Here is a 16,117-nt window from a genome sequence, read left to right as displayed (position 1 = left end):
TCTAACATTTAAAATTCTAGGAAATGGGACAGGAATTCCTAAAGAATGTGACACAAATGTGTGGGGTGTGTGTATGTGTGTGTGTGTGTGTGTGTGTGTGTGTGTGTGCAGGCATCCATTCTAGGGGTGAAGAATTCTTGAAGAAGATTAGGCTCCAAAGGAAACTATTACAGAGTTTAAGCTGCTTTGAAAAGTCTCGGATGAACAAGAAAAATTTTAAATTTTACAGCATCACTAAATGAATGTTAGTAATAGGTTTTCAGTAGTAAAACTGGGAGTATTTGACATGTATGCAGATATGAAGGATTTCCTTGTTTGAACAGGGAATAAGAACCAAAAGTGCCTTCCAACTTCTACTTTTTGCAACGATGCTCAAGGCATGATTCCAAAATAATGTCTGTGTTTGTACAAATCTTTTATGGACTGTGTAGTCAGAGTTCATAAAAGGACAAGGAATTGAGAGTTTATCAAGTTTTCAGAGAAGGTTTTATGACTTCTTTGTACTTGGTTGGTAATAAATGTGGGCGTATGTATGTGTGAGTGTATACATTTGTATGTATATACATATATATATAAATACACACATTATATATATTATTTATATATGTTATCTGCAATATTATGCATATGTAATGTTATGGTTTTGATCTATACATGTTCTCCAGAAACTTGTGCTTTGAAATCATGATTCCCAAGGCAGAAAGGTTCAGAAGGGCCTTTTAGGCAATGATGAGAACTATAACCTCATCAGTGGATTAATTCATTTGATGGGTTAAAAATTTGAATGAAGGGCTGGGGAGATAGCTCCTCTGGTAGAGTGCTTGCCTCGCAAGCACAAGGCCCTGAGTTCAATCCCCAGTACCGCAAAAAAAAAAAAAAATTTTTTTTTGAATGAAGCCGGGCACAGTGGTGCATGCCTGTAATCCCAGCAGCTAGGGAAGCTGAGGCAGGAGGATCATGAGTTCAAAGCCAGCCTCAGCAAAAGTAAGGTGCTAAGCTACTTAGTGATACCTTGTCTCTAAATAAAATGCAAAATAGGGTTGGGGATATGGCTTAGTGGTTGAGTGCCCTTGAGTTCAATCTCCAGTACCAAAAAAAAAAAAAAAATTGAATGAACTACTGGGTGGTGGGTGCAGGCTAGTTGGGCAGAGCTGGAGGAAGTAGGTCCCTGGGGATTTTAACTAGAGATTTTAACTTGTCCCTGGCTACCCCTCCCTCTCTGGTTCTGCTTCCCAGCTGCCATGAGCTGAGCAGCTTTCATCCACCATCCCCTCCTGCTATGATGTTCTGCCTCTTCAAAGGTCCCACAGGCCCAGAGCTATGGAGACAGCTAGAGCATGAACTATACCTCTGAACCCTGGAGCCCAAAATAAACTTTTCTTCCTCCAAGTTGTTGTTGTTGGGTATTTTGATTACAGCAATAAAAGTTGGTCAACACATGTCATTTTGCAAGTCTATAAATAGGTGGGCGAAGAGTCACGGGCCTGTAATCCCAGCAGCTCAAGAGACTGAGGCAGGAATATCATGTATTCAAAAACAGCCTTAGCAACTTAGGCCCTAAGTAACATAGTAAGATCCTGCCTCAAAATAAAATATAAAAAGGGTTGGGGATGTTGTTCAGTGGTTAAGTGCTCCTGAGTTAGATTACTGGTACCAAAAAAAAAAAAAAAAAAAGAGTCTATAAATAACGTGTGTGTGTGTGTACATATTCACATATGTAAACATTCATTACAACACACACACACATGTGTGTGTATGTGTATGTATTAATTTGATTTCAGACTTACTTTATTTGTAATCTGCTAAGGATACCAGATTACCTAGTTTTTAAATCTCTTCAATAATTGGCAAAAGACACTATCCAAAATAAGCCAAGAGTTGAACATTAATTAGTTTAGTAACTTCTCACCAGTACAAACAGTGATATAGGACTGTCTTGAGAGATAAAAGAAACGAACAAGAAATGAAACAAAATAAAATAAAAATGATAAGCAGGAATCAAAACAATGTTTCAAGAACAGAAGTAGGCTCATCTAGGTTAAATGGTGACTACCACTAGCCAATAAGAGGAGGACCGACAATTCATGTCTGCATTTGGCAACATAGAAATCATTGCTAATGCTAATCAGAGACTCTTTGGAATAGCAGGGACAAAAAGTATAGAATGGCTTCAAGAAAAAAGTGGAAAGAAAATGGCCTTCATAAAAATAACCAAATATTTCAAGGTCATTTGGTGAAACAGAACCTAAAATACATGGTAATAGCTAAGGGGAATTTGGGGACAAGGGACATTTTTGTGAAAGTGGCAGAATTATAGAATGTTTGAATATATAAAGTGTCTATAAGGGAGGAATAAATAATGATGCAGTAAAGTGAAGATAATTTATGGAGAAATATCCTTGAGAAACTAGGTGAACTGGGTCTGATCTGGAATGATATTCACTAGATAAGTACAACTACATCCATAATGTTCATTAAAATAGTAACATATTAATGCCCAGTCTGGTAGCTCATACCTGTAATTCCAACTACTAAGGAGGTTGAAGAAAAAAAGATGATACTTTTGAGAAAAACCTTGGCAACTTATCAGTACCCTGTCACAAAATAAAATAAAAATGGCTGGGGGTGTAGAGCACTTGCCTAGCATGCACAGGTCCTGGGTTCAATCCCTAGTACCAAAAAAACCTATATATTAACAAGTGTCTATACATAATATGTCTCTCTCTATAAAGATAATATAGTTTATACATATATAAACATATATGTATGTGTGTGTGTGTGTGTGTGTGTGTGTGTGTATGTATAAAATCAGCCTATTCTATCAGCCATCTTAAAGGTCCCACCTCTCAGCAATCCTGCACTGGTGATTAAATTTCAATGTAAATTTTCAAAAGAACAAACATTCAAGCCATAGCTCATACTTGCAGAGAGGTTGTAAATAACTGTTGTTCTGGGTCCACTGAATGCCCCCAGCCCCACCTAGACTACACGTTTTGTCTTCTGGGACTCCCTGGACCTACCCACCATCCAGAAAGTAAAGAGTAACAACTGGAACAGTGAAAAACTCTGCAATCTGCCCTGGTGGAATGTTTATTCTACTGCCATTCTGGTTGTTAAATATTTTAAATATTGCAATATACCAGTAGATGTGTTAGTCGGAGAAGAATATACGATGTGAAAGTCCTCTTTTTAATGCTTTTGTTTTCACAGGAACCTAAGAGACTAAGAGTAAAGAGGGTAAAGGTACTTTATAGGCTTAATGGAGAAGATGTGCAATTAATGCTCCCTGGATTAGGAAATTAATTGATAAGGGCAATATGTATAATTCATAACAGATTGGTTATGGTGTTGACATTTCCATGCACATAGAAATGGGGAAGACATGCAATGTAATTAAGGGTATTTAGTAAGGAGTGAGTATAAAGGTGAGACAGAATTCAAATCAGTTCAATCCAGCAGCTCCAGAGACTTAAGACCAGAGAATCGCTGAGTTCAAATCCAGTCTCAGCAATTTAGCAAGGCACTTAGGAAGTCATTGAGACCCTGTCTCTAAATAAAGTATTTTAAAAGGATGTTGCTCAGTGGTTAAACACCCTTGGGTTCAATCCCTGGTACCAATAAAAAAAAAAAAAAAATCAAGTAAGTTCAGAATAAAATGGGGGATAGAAGCAGTTGAGAGTCAGTAGTAAAGGAGGAGAGCAAATGAATTATTGGTTCTGATATGGTTGTAGAATCACCAGAGTTGGGGTTTAGTAGGAGGGGATTTGGGAGATAGAAGTGGTAGGTGGAGAATGAAGTGTTTATGGTTCATGAAGAATGATAGTTTAATAATGGTAAATTTTAGGGAAGAGCCTTTTGGTAGTGTCTGAGATAGGGGGAGTATAAAATCATTGAGTGTAGCATGGTTTGAAAATGGTTTGATCCCTCTGAAACTCATGTTGGAATTTAATCCCCATTGCCAGGTATCAAGAGGGTGGAAACTTAATCCAAATACCAGTCTACCGTATTTAGAAGAGGGACCTTTTGGAGTTGATTAAAATTAGATCAGGTCATCAGGATTCAATCCCATGATTAAAACTGATGACTTCATAGGAAAAAGAAGAGAGATCAAAAGACGTACACACAACACACACACACACACACACACACACACACACACACATGCACGTACACATGCATGAACAGACACACACTCCTTATCTCTTGCCACGTCATGCCCTGCACCACCCTGGAACTCTGCCAGCAAGAAGGCCATCACCAGATGTGACCCTTCAACTTTGGATCAGATCTATGAACCAGAAGAAATCTCTTTTATTTATAATTTATGCAATCTGTGTGGCATTGTGTTATTAGCAGCAGAAAATGAACTAAGACAGAAAGTCAGGGAAATAGAGATCTGGTTACCAGGAGGAATGTCTTTGCAATCATGAGAGTTACGTGATGATGACAGTAAGAAAGAAGCTGTTATCTCTAAGGAATGAGAAGTTATACAAAAGTATAGATAATTGCCAAAAGGAGATGCAGTGAGTGATAGGATGTAAGGATAAGGAGTTTTGAAACAGCTGAAAATACTTAAGAATAGGAGAAATATATTCTAGAAGAGTTGAAAATATAACAAAGAAGATAATCAAGGAACCTCCATGTTCAGTGGGGTATTGGGTGTACAAGAAGAAATAGCCACTAACTTAGAGGGCTGCTGGAGAGGCAATGTCCTCAGGTGAAAACCAGGTTTCAATAAGGAGAGAAGAAAAGAGAACGTTCATAAATGAGATACGGGGATTTTGTGGATAATGGACCATGAATTCCATTGGATAGGGTGAAAGGGCCTGGGCAACTGGGGAATTTTGGGAGCCTGCCTAATGTTAATGACCTTCCACATAGTATAAGGGTCCAGATGAGGCATGGCACAAAGATAAACAGGATGATTCAGCCATCCTTGTTGTCTCTGTTCTAAGCTGAATCATGTTCTCCCAAAGGACATATGCTGAAGCCCTAACACTAAGTAATTCTGAATGTGTCTTCATTTGAAGACAGGATCTTTCAAGAAGTTAAAAATGAGGACATTGGAGTGGGCCATAATCCACATTTAATTGACATTCTTACAGGAAGAAGAAATTTGGATACACAGAGGGACATGTTGGGTACATAAACACAGAGAAAAAAACATGAGAAGACCCTGTAAGAAGGCAGACATCTGCAAGCCAAGGAAACAAAACTTTCAGAAGAAACCAAATCTGCTGATGCCTGGTTCTTGGACTTTCAGATTCCAGAGTTGTGAAAAAATAAATTTGTGTGTTTAAACCACCTAATCTGTGGTACTTTGTTATGTCAGCTCTAGCAGACTAACACTTCTTGGTGTAGGTGGATAACAGTTCTGATTACAGTCTCTTTTCTGGAACTGCTGTTGATGAGGTAGGGAGAATTAGTTGCCAAGGGGAAGGAGGATTCTTTCCTGCAGTGTGTGAAACTCTTTGGGTCCTCTTTGCTACGTTTTCAAGATCTAATGTCATTTATTCATTTGCCTATATTGCTTTCTTTCTTTTTTTTTCTTTTCCCTTCCTTTCTTTTCTCTTCCTTCCTCCTCCTCCTCCTCCTCCTCCTTCTTCTTTTCTCCCTCTCTCTCTCTCTCTCTCTCTCTTTTCTTTCTTTTCTGGTAGTGGTACTGGGGATTGAACCCAGGGCTTCTTATATGCTAGTCAGGTATTTTTCTAGTCTTTAATCTTCTTTTAATTTGTGGTTCTTATAGATAATACATCTGGATAACTATATTCATATATTTAAAAGATATTTATTGGATGCCTATTACATGCTAAGCACTATTGTAGGTATTAGGGATAGTAGTGAATGAAACAGATAAAAATTCCACATCATAGAGCTTACCTTCTAGAGGCTCCAACTTGGGGTTGTCTATGAAATTTTATGTTTTCCAACTGGAGTTCCTCTTATCAAAATGTGCATATTTTGATCACATTTTTTATTATTCCCAAATTTGCCTTATTAATGTCAAAAATATATAATTAAAAACCAGTTAGTGGTTTCATGTTGCTTTGTAAATAAAAATCCTTATTACCACTATGGCATTCAAGTTGTGATTTGGCTTTGAATTACTTACTTGTGTTCTACCCCAAATTGGAGATTTTTACTCCCTCTGGGAAGCCCATCCTTTGATTCTTTATATTGCTTAAGTGATATTTCTGAACATGAAAGGACACAGATTAAAGGAATTCACCATATATTCATTTCCTATAAAATAAATTCTCAAAAAAATTTAGTTATTACCCATGCTGCTTTCAGTTTTCTGCTGGAAAGTGTCCAAGCCCATAACCTTGGGTTCTAACTGTTTGCCCAGGTTGGGGGTTGATACAGTGGGAGTTTGGGGTTGGAGAAAGAAAGTCCAACTATGTGGGGGGGGGTTTTCCAGATCTCCTCTTCTAGAAACTGGCTGGGGATTTTGGTTCCTTTTCATTACTTTTTCTGTTGAAGGCAACTAATTCCCTAAACAATAGTCCTGAGATTTTTATATATTTTCATATTTCTCTAGGCCAGAAATGTGAGCATTTCTAAGGAAAGCAAAGCAGTGACCTTTTAGCATTATCTTACTGTATCAGAGTCCAGGCAGGAAACAAGTCACAATCGAAACAGTTCAACTGAAAAGAATGTAATGAAGAATTTACAGAGGTGTTACCAAGATTAAGGAACTAGCAACACTGGAAGCCCATACCTAAAGGGGTATTGACAGGAAATGTCATTACTAGAGACCCATGGAGACTGAAACCATGGAAAAGAGGCCTCTAGATGGGCATTGTAGTCATAGAAGGACAGAGCAATGACCAAATTTTGCTTTAGACTAGAGGAAGAAAAGTGTAGTACATAATCTGCTATTTTTGCTTTCCTTTTTTGTGATTTTTCTGCCAGTGATTTTCATTGGTCAAACTCAACAGGAAGTCACAAAGCAAGAGGATCCTGGTGATTTATCCATAATAGCTTCCCAGGGCAGAGCTTGGTAGGGAAGTGGAAACAATAGATTTTGGGAGGAAAACAGAAAATACAGCTATTTTAAATATTATCTATAACTACAGGAGGTTAAAAATACATGGCAAGACAAATTTTTAAAAATCCCATAAACCCACTTTTCTAGTATTACATCCTTCTTATCCACATATTTAACTTAGTGAGTATTCTTTCTGCCTAGCACAGGGATAGGCAATCCCCCCCACCCCCAAAGGGTGTGAGAGACTTTGGGTTTAAGAGGCAAAGTTGAAAACATATTACATCTATATAATCATTTAAAATATAGTCATTTAAACTCATTTCGTCATTCAAATTGACCTGTGGATCTTACTTCACCACTTTCTGGCCTAGAAAGTCTTCTCCTAAATTTTTGCTAACTTAAGGTCTATTTTTAATGTTAAGATAAAACCTCCTCCTCCTGGTCTCTCATACTGTGAGAGACAAAACCCTCCTTTACTCACTTAAGTGAAACTGAGGCTCAATGGAAGGGATGTTCAGGGAAGATCCCAGAATGCAGGAGCAGCAGAAACTGCAGTTGCTGTGGGGGAATCCTGGTTGGCTACTGTGTTACTATCAGAACATGCCCTCTTCATCTTCCTTTTTCTTATCTTTGCTTCTGTTTACCATTTGGATTCATTGTTTATAGTGAAGACAGATTTCTCCCACAGAAAATAGTTGTCCCTTTTTATGTAAAAAGCCCAAGAAAGTGTTCTAGGGAACCTGTCTTGGTTGCACACACACACACCCTCTGATGAAAGTGGGTGGGTGAGAGATGGGGTAAGGTTGGAGGTGGTGCTCAGGTTCTACCATTGCACACATTTAGGATAGGAGTGAACTCAAGGGTGTGTGTGTGTGTATGTATGTGGCTTGGGGCAGTTTTCCAAAAGGAGGGAGAACTCTTGTTACCAGGAGATAAAATAAGGTGATGGAAATGTTATAATTATAGTCCAATGTGTGGCATGCTACAACAGTGATAAATCTGACATATGTCTTTACCACCCCCAGTCCCTACCAACAAACTTGGTAGACATCCACGTGTTTTTGATCAATGAATGACTCAGTTCCCCCATATGGTTGTGAACACTCTACTCTTCTTTAAAGTGGCCCAGAATTCTATCAGCTGCTCTTCATTCTGTTTGTTGTATTTGAAGTTTTTATCCCACATATAAACTCCCTTTTAATCCCAGGTGCAAAAAAGTGCCTGAGACAGAGCCAAGCACGCAGTAAACACCCAGTGGAAATCTTAATCTCTGAACCGTAGCACAGAATGCTAACTACACAGCTGACAAGAACGATTACTGGGTGACCCCTGTAGCCTTTTGGTCTAGGCCTTCAGAATACCGTGTCCCCACCTAAGGAGGAGACCCTCCTGCGGGAGGGCCGCAGGGCTCTGGGACCAGGGCACCGCAGGGCCCCAGCCTCAGGCGCTTCGCTGAGCACAAAGGAGACAACAGGAGGCGGCGGCGGGAGCCGATCTTCGCTCGCCAGCCACTCGCAATTGCGGTTACAGACCTGCAGATCCCCTCCCCCTCCCCACCCAGGCCCGCCCGCTCGCCGGCCCGCCTTTCTGTCTCCTCTCTCCCTCCGTACTGGACCGCCCGGGTCCATTTCCGGGCTCCGGGTATTTGGTATCGATCTGGGCCGGGGGCGCGGAGCAGGTGCTGCGGCAGGGCAGCTGGTTCGCCAGCCAGGTTCGTCGGGCCGTCGCTGCCGCCTTTGTCGCCAGCCCTTGTCCGCCGGCCCGCTCCTGCTCCCGGCCGGGTGCACTCTGACCGCCAGACTTTGCGCCGCTTTAGGCGCTGCTCCTGAGATCCGGGCCGGCTCGGTGCCGGCGCGGGTGGGAAGCGGGCGGCCAGGGGGAGCCAGGACCCTGGCCCGACATGGCCGAGGTCAGCATCGACCAGTCCAAGCTGCCAGGAGTCAAGGAAGGTAGGGACTGGGGCGGGAGGCGCGCGCGGGTGCTTCCACTCTCGCGGCGGGTTCTCTCTGGCCGGGGGCGTCGGCATTGCGGCCCCCGCGGCCCTTTCAGGGCGCCCGCCTTGGCTGGCCTGGCCTAAATACGGAGGAACTTGGATTTAGGATCTATAGTGGGATCTAAGCGTAGTTTTTCCTTTGAAAGGGGATGGGGAGGATAGCACCATCCTCAGCAAGTGGTTGTGCCAGTGTTCTTATGAATGGCAAAGCCTTAGCGAACGCTGAAGAGCTGGGTAAATCGGGCTACTTCTTAAAAATCAAAGCCCAGCCTAGCAGACTGAGAAGTGGGGAGGGGTTGGGAAGTGAGGAGGGGTTGACGTACAGTTCCTTGTGCAGCCTTTGTTTTGAAACATGACTCTTTCCCTCCTTCTCTCAGTACTTTTCCCAGCCCTGGGTCTGGCTGCCTGATTTTCCCACCTTCTTCAAGGTTTAAAAGTTTAGGCTGGGCTTTGCCATGAGTGGGCGAACAGGAAGCTGTTATAAACATTTTTCTCCCCTTTTTACGAAAAACGGTGAGCAAGGGGAACTGAGGCCTGGTGACCTTTTTAAATGCCTCCTTACGCTGGTGTTCAGGAAAATAAAGATTGAGTAATACCAGTTTGACTTGACTTTACTGCGAGTAGTCCTGCGACTTCCCTTCCCTGGTGTTCATCATATACTCTAGGACCTAGCGGTTTTTATTGTCATTTGGATCATCCTAACCTTCAGTTATCTTTGACTATTCTTTGGTACTAGGAAGTACCAAAGTTCCAGAGTGCTGTCGTGAGGTCAGAAATTCCAAGAGCTTGCAAAGACTGCGACATTTGTTTCAATTGAGTACTGTGACCTGAAATGTCTTAAATGTGGAATTGAAAATAAGAATTTTGCTTTCTTGGAACTGTGTTATTTCATTGCCTTAGTTGGATTCAAATGGTCTTGCTCAGATCAGCCCAGAAACCCCAAGAAAATTAGTGACTGCCTAGCTGCTTTCTTTCCCAGAGTTCCAAACACTAGGAGAGACTAGTGATTACTTAGTAGTCACTGGTTTTATGTAGAATTTTTAATGAGTCTGGGTCTGTCCTATGGTTCCTGAAGGGTATTCTCACACACCCCGATCTAAGATCTTAGGCCTTTTCACCTTTCTGTTTCTTTGGCGAAGAGTTAGACATTCACATATAGTTTTTACTTCCCTGTTAAGACGAAGGAGCCTGCGTACTAGGAAAGACAGATCAGTACTTTACTTTGAGAGTCCTAGTCTTAGAAATTGTCTGATTGCCCATTGCTTTTGGATATGAGTTGTGTGTGTGTGTGTTTTAGTTGTATCTTAAAGAAGAAGTGATCTTGAGGTAGTGTTTCCTTGGGGGTGACTGATGCGTAGATGAGAATTACAGTTCAAACAAAACATTGTATGTAGAAGAGCATGGTGGTACACACCTGTAATTGAGCTGCTCAGGAGACTGAGGCAGAAGTAGGCAAGTTCAAGGCCAGTTTTGGCAATTTAGCAAGACCCTGTCTCAAAATAAAATAAAAAGGACTAGGGATGTAACTCCAAGGTAAAGTACCCCTGTCTTCAGTACCCAGTACCAAAACCAAACCAAAACAAAAAGATAAAACCACATACAAACCAAAACAAAAAACCACAAACCCCAAGGTCTGACATTTAATGTATTAATAATATAGTGCTGTGATTTTTACCCAATCCATTATCTATGTCAGTGACCTGGAAAAAAATTTAAGACTCACTTTCTGTGTATGCATTTATATTATGGTTATGCTTTTGATTTCTTACAAAGACATGAATGATTTATGCTGGAGTATTATTTCTCAAGGAGTTCCACAAACCCTTTTCATCTAAAAATGCTGGATTTTTCTATTTCCAAACTCTTTTAAGACTTTAATATATTTCTAATTGGTTTTCATTTGGCATAATATTGTGTTTGGTAATTCAGTTTACATAATCTGATAAAGGATAAGGAAATGTAATGTGGTTCTTTCATGTGTCTTTGTTAAGTTGGAATTTAAATATTTTATTAATTTCGAAGGAGGTCAGAAATTGTTGAAAAGATCTTTGTTTTTATAAGCATCTGATTTTTCTGGTTCTAAGATCATCAAAGGAAATGATGTGCTATACTAGGAACATCTTAATAGTGATAAAATTTTTGATCTGGTAAGTATTCAAGTCTAATAAATTGTATCTTTCTTTAATATACCTTTTAATTATGGTTCAGTTACTCCCTCATAGCGTCTCTACCCTAATTAGAATAGAGCTGGTGCCTATGATGGAGCAAAATATACTCAAACATTGAGACTGTTGTAATACTGAAACTCCAACTAAGTTTGAGGAAGTTTAGTAGTACTTTGCTTAATATTCTGGCTCAGATTTTTGAACCCCATTAAAAAAAAAATCTGTCTCCTCCACTTCTCTATTTTAATTTAAACCTTTAGTCAGTTGATAAACAATTAAATTTGGCATCATGGGGCAGATTCCAATAGAGATTTAGAATATTAATATAGTGAATACATGACCCTTCCCACTGCCACTTTTTTAGGAGGGCTTGGGGTACCCTGAGACCTTTGTTCTGAACATCTCAGCAGAGGTCATGGTTAGCAGCAGCTAACATCAGGGAGAGGGAATATTTGAGAATCTTATTTCCTGGATTAAAATCCAGTGTTTGCCCCCTTAGTTTTTAAGGAGGTCAAAGATATTCATCATTTGGACAGGACTTTTTAATGCCCTGCCTCCCACCCCCTCTTTCTCACATACTACTATGGCAGTATTTATACCTTGGCATATATCTCTTTTAAACTAGGACACAAAGAGACGATTGAGTTCTTACATAGGTGAAAGGAATTAAGTCAACTAAATGTCAACATGTCTTTTTTTTTCTGGCTAAAACTTATTTGGAACATCTGCACACTTTTTGTAGTGGAAAATACTGTTGAATACTGTTGCGATGTTTAGGAATGGTGCTTTCTTCTGAAACATGTCAGGTTCTATGCAAAAAGGTTTGAAATAGTTCCAAACCACTTTTTAAAGTAATTAGAGCTATAACTAAAATGCAGTATACATTTTACAAATGTTAGGAAAACTCGTTAAGAGTTCAGAGCTAAAAATATATTTTTCCAAATATAAACACTTCTAGTTGACAAACTTAGAAATTTTTTTGCATTTTTAACTTCACTGACTTTTCCTTCTGAAATAGAATCAAGATGTTCTGTTTTCCTTTTTGATCTCTAAATTCTCCTAACATTCCTTAATTTGAATTGCCCACTTATGTTTTAATTTTGGCATTTTCTCCATCTAACCAAGATTTTATATTATCACAATTGTTGATGATAGCATTAGCTTGTATCCAAGCCTTTCCACATCCTTTGATGTTTTATTACCTTCTTTGCAGTTTCTTGAGTGTTAGTCTTTTACTCTCAACCACTTAGCAATTTTATTCCCACCCTCCCATCTTCTCCCAGCGTCAGTCTTCTTTTTTTCTTTCCTTTCAGCAGTTTCCCAAAGCTCTTTTTTTTTGGAAGGGGGAGATTGTTCTACAAATGGAAAGTTATACTCTTCCCAAAGTTGGTAAACTCTGTGTGTGAAAGATGCTTAATACCTAAAATCAGTGCACCTGGGAGTGAATTATTCCTTGATGTATAGTTAGCTAGCTTTTCTGCAAGCAAATTCTTTTTCTTTAGAGAAAGAAAATTGAATGCATTTTTAGAAATGTCTATAAAAGGAAACATACCCAGAGAGCCCTATTTTATTTTAAGTCCAGGACACTACGGTGCCATAATGGGGTAAACTAAATGAATAACATACATCCAGAATTTCAAGGTGAAAGATACAAAATTATGTCTGGTTCGATAAATTAACCCAGTAGTTCTAGAAATCGAAAACATATTACCTGAATTTTAGCCATCTAATGCAATGGGAATATTTGTGAGATGTACATGGTCTAGCTTGAGGGCAAATTTGCTTTCCCCTTTGAAAATCCACAGCAGTTTTTGTTGTTTTTAGTGAGACCCTGTCTACATCTCTGAGCTGTGTGGTACTTACCTTGCTTTACTCTCCTCAACTGGCTTCTTATCTTTCATATAGCTAGCAAATATTTAGTAAATATTTAAATGAATGAGTGAATGAGTGAATATATTGTTAGATGTTCCTTATTGCTTTAGAATTCCTATTCCTAATATAATTATTCTATACTCTTTCTTAGAGTATAAGCTCTTAAGGAATAGAGAGAATGCCTTTTAATCATGCATGCCACCTGTCATTAATGTGAGCATTAAATTTATTTATTTTTCTAATGAATATATATTTTTATAGGTATGCATCGTAAATCAAATTCATCCAACATAGATATGTACAACAAAGAAAAAAAGTAATTTCTTGCTTTTATGGCCTTGAAAGTAATACTTATTATAATGGAATAGAATTTTAGTAAAAACTTAAGTGTTTTTCTTAAATACAAAGCAATTTCATACAATTTGGGAGCCAGAAGGAATCTTAGATATAGATTTTAAAAAAATTATCCACTGGGTGCTACAAACTGTGTAAGGGTAGTCTAATTAAAAAAAAAAAAAAAGTGCCCTGTAGTATATGGACATACACTGTGGTTTGGAATACAAGGAGTTATTATAAAAAATTCTCTAAATTTAAGTTCATATGTGTACCAAAAATGCCTCTTACATAACAGGGGTGGGGGGAGGGAATCTTCTAGTTCATTGCTATATGTAGTCATGCAGTGTTTTTTAAATGAATAATTTTGTTTTTCAAATGGTTGTGAATGTTATTTGTAAAATATTCTTTTCTTTTTTTTAACTAACAGGTATTTAAAGGACAATTCTTATGCAGGAAACTATATAGAGTTAATTGATATTTTAAAAAGGGATCTTAGAGCATTAAAAACTACTGATCCAGGCCAGCCTCCTCATTTTCCAAATGAAAATCTGTGGACCAAAAAGGAGAAGTGAACTGTACTAAACCACTGAGGTTAAATAGCTAGGGATTAGCACATTGGCTCTAGAATTTTAGAACTGTGAATATTTACACTGGTCAGTTTCCTGCTTCCCTCCTTGCCTGTCTTCCTCTCTCCTCTCCTTTCCTTTTTTAAATTGTTCTGTAGATTCATAAGAATAATTTTTGAAGTGCTTCTTTAATACTGTCATAGGGTTATAATAGCAGAATGAAAATTATTAATGCCAAGACTATTTTAGAAATTTTCTCCAGTTCTTTTAGGGATAATGTTTCATACAGATAATGAGTTAACATTTTATTTTTTAATTAAATATTTTTAAATTAATGTTTTAATTTAAATATTTAGAAAAATATAAAAACTTATTTTTGATCCAACAAATTATTGGCTGAACGATAGGAAGTCAATCTTAGTCTTAGTGTTTTTCTATTTGAAAATTTGTACAAACAATCCATATCTTCTCTGATATTCCTAAATTTAAACTGAATAGGAAAGTAAACACAAAGCCGTAGACTATGGTCTTTCCTCACTTCTTGTCAGGGTCCTAAAAAAGTTTTTGAGATTAAATGAATTTTACCTCAGTGACAGAAGAGCAGATTAGCTACTGGAAGTATCATTGGATTTATGTTTTTAACTGATGACCCATTTAAAGATGCCTTGTGCTTCAGAAATGAAAATGAGGATACCCTAGATAAGACCTACAAAGGATAATTGGTTTTTATATTCAGCAGAACTTTGGGGATTATTTAGATGTTTGAATCTAGAATGTTCCACATGTTTAATTTAGAAACCAGTACAAAAGAGTTCTCTGATGTTACTCTAAAAAAGATGTGACAAAAACCAAAAACTCTTTTCTTTTTCCATCATTTTATTTAGAAGTACACAGACAAAGTAAGTGTGTATGCATAGGATATTTGGTAACCATATGCTGCCTTAGGACAGTGAAAATTTTTTTAATAAAACCAATTGTGCAGTCTTGTTTTATATATCAGTGGTTCTTTTCCTTTTTGTTTTCTAATTTAGTCAAGTCCACTGAGGTATAGTTTACATACAGTGCAAATTCTTAATATGGAATTCTTGTGTTTTGACAAATGTAGAGCCTTATAACCACCACAGAAGTCAATATTTAGAACAGTTCATAACCCCCAATTCTCTTAACCTCTTTTCCTCACCCCACTAACCACTGATGTGTTTTCTGCCTCCCTAGTTTGCCTTGTCAAAAATGTTAAGTAGAATCATATTTTAAGTAGCTTTTTGAGTCTGCTTTTTTCTTTCAAAGTAATGTATTTAAAATATGATATATATATATATATATATCAGTAATGCTATTACTTTTATTGATTAGCAGTATTTCCTCCTGTAGCTGTACCTTAGTTTGTCTATTCATTGCTTGAATTTGGGTGGTTTTCAGTTGGTAATAGAGTTGGTAATAGAGTTGCTGTGCACACTTATATATGAGTGTGTGTGTGTGGTACTTAAGTTTTTGTTACTCTTGGATAAGCACCTATGGGTGGATTGCCAGGTCATATGGCAAGTATATGTTCAAATTGCCAAACTCTTTTTCAACGTGTGTGTACCATTTTGCTTTCCCACAAGCCACATATGTGAGCAGCAATTGTTTTGCATCCCTTCCTGGCACTTGATTTTGTCGGGGTCTTTTTGTTTGTTTGTTTAGCCATTCAAGTAGGTTTGTAATAATGTTTCATTGTAGCTTTAATCGTATTTCCTTAATGACCAATACTGTTGAACCATTTTAAATTTTTTAGTTTTTATTGGTACATTATAATTATACATAATGGAGGGATTCATTATGCAGCATTTGTAAGTGCACATAATTTGATCATTCTCATTCCCTAGTACCTTCCCTGTCTCTTGCATCCTTCTAATCCACTTGCTCTACTCTCCTAATTTCCCTTCTATTATTAATATCCCTTTAATTAGTGAATTACAATTATATATAAGTGGAATTCATTGTGGTGTATTTGTACATGAACATAGCATAATTTGATAGATTTTGTTGAACAGTCTTTTCTTGTGCTTAGTTATAGTGTCTTATAAATTTTTGCTCTGGTTTATAATTTATAATTTTAATTGTATATAATATATATTATACACATAATAAATTATATATAATTATTATAAAATTATAATCTATAATCTTACTTTTTTTCTTTTTTTTGCAGTAC

General features: G+C 37.9%; 1 protein-coding gene across 2 annotated transcripts in view; it reads left to right on the top strand.

The window, feature by feature from the left end:
- The first annotated feature begins 8,750 nt into the window (after positions 1-8,750).
- CCDC50 (coiled-coil domain containing 50) overlaps positions 8,751-16,117 on the top strand; it is a 71,015-nt gene continuing 63,648 nt past the window's right edge. For both annotated transcript variants that reach the window (XM_079154978.1, XM_079154977.1), the window contains exon 1: positions 8,751-8,940. In XM_079154978.1, coding sequence (XP_079011104.1) covers positions 8,892-8,940 — 49 coding nt within the window. In that variant the 5' untranslated portion in view covers positions 8,751-8,891. The remainder of the gene's footprint in view (positions 8,941-16,117) is intronic.

The sequence above is a fragment of the Sciurus vulgaris genome (assembly GCF_902686455.1).
Source record: "Sciurus vulgaris genome assembly, chromosome: 10".
Lineage (NCBI taxonomy): Eukaryota > Metazoa > Chordata > Mammalia > Rodentia > Sciuridae > Sciurus > Sciurus vulgaris.
Note: the sequence above shows the minus strand (reverse complement) of the source record. Positions and strands in the feature narration are given on the sequence as shown.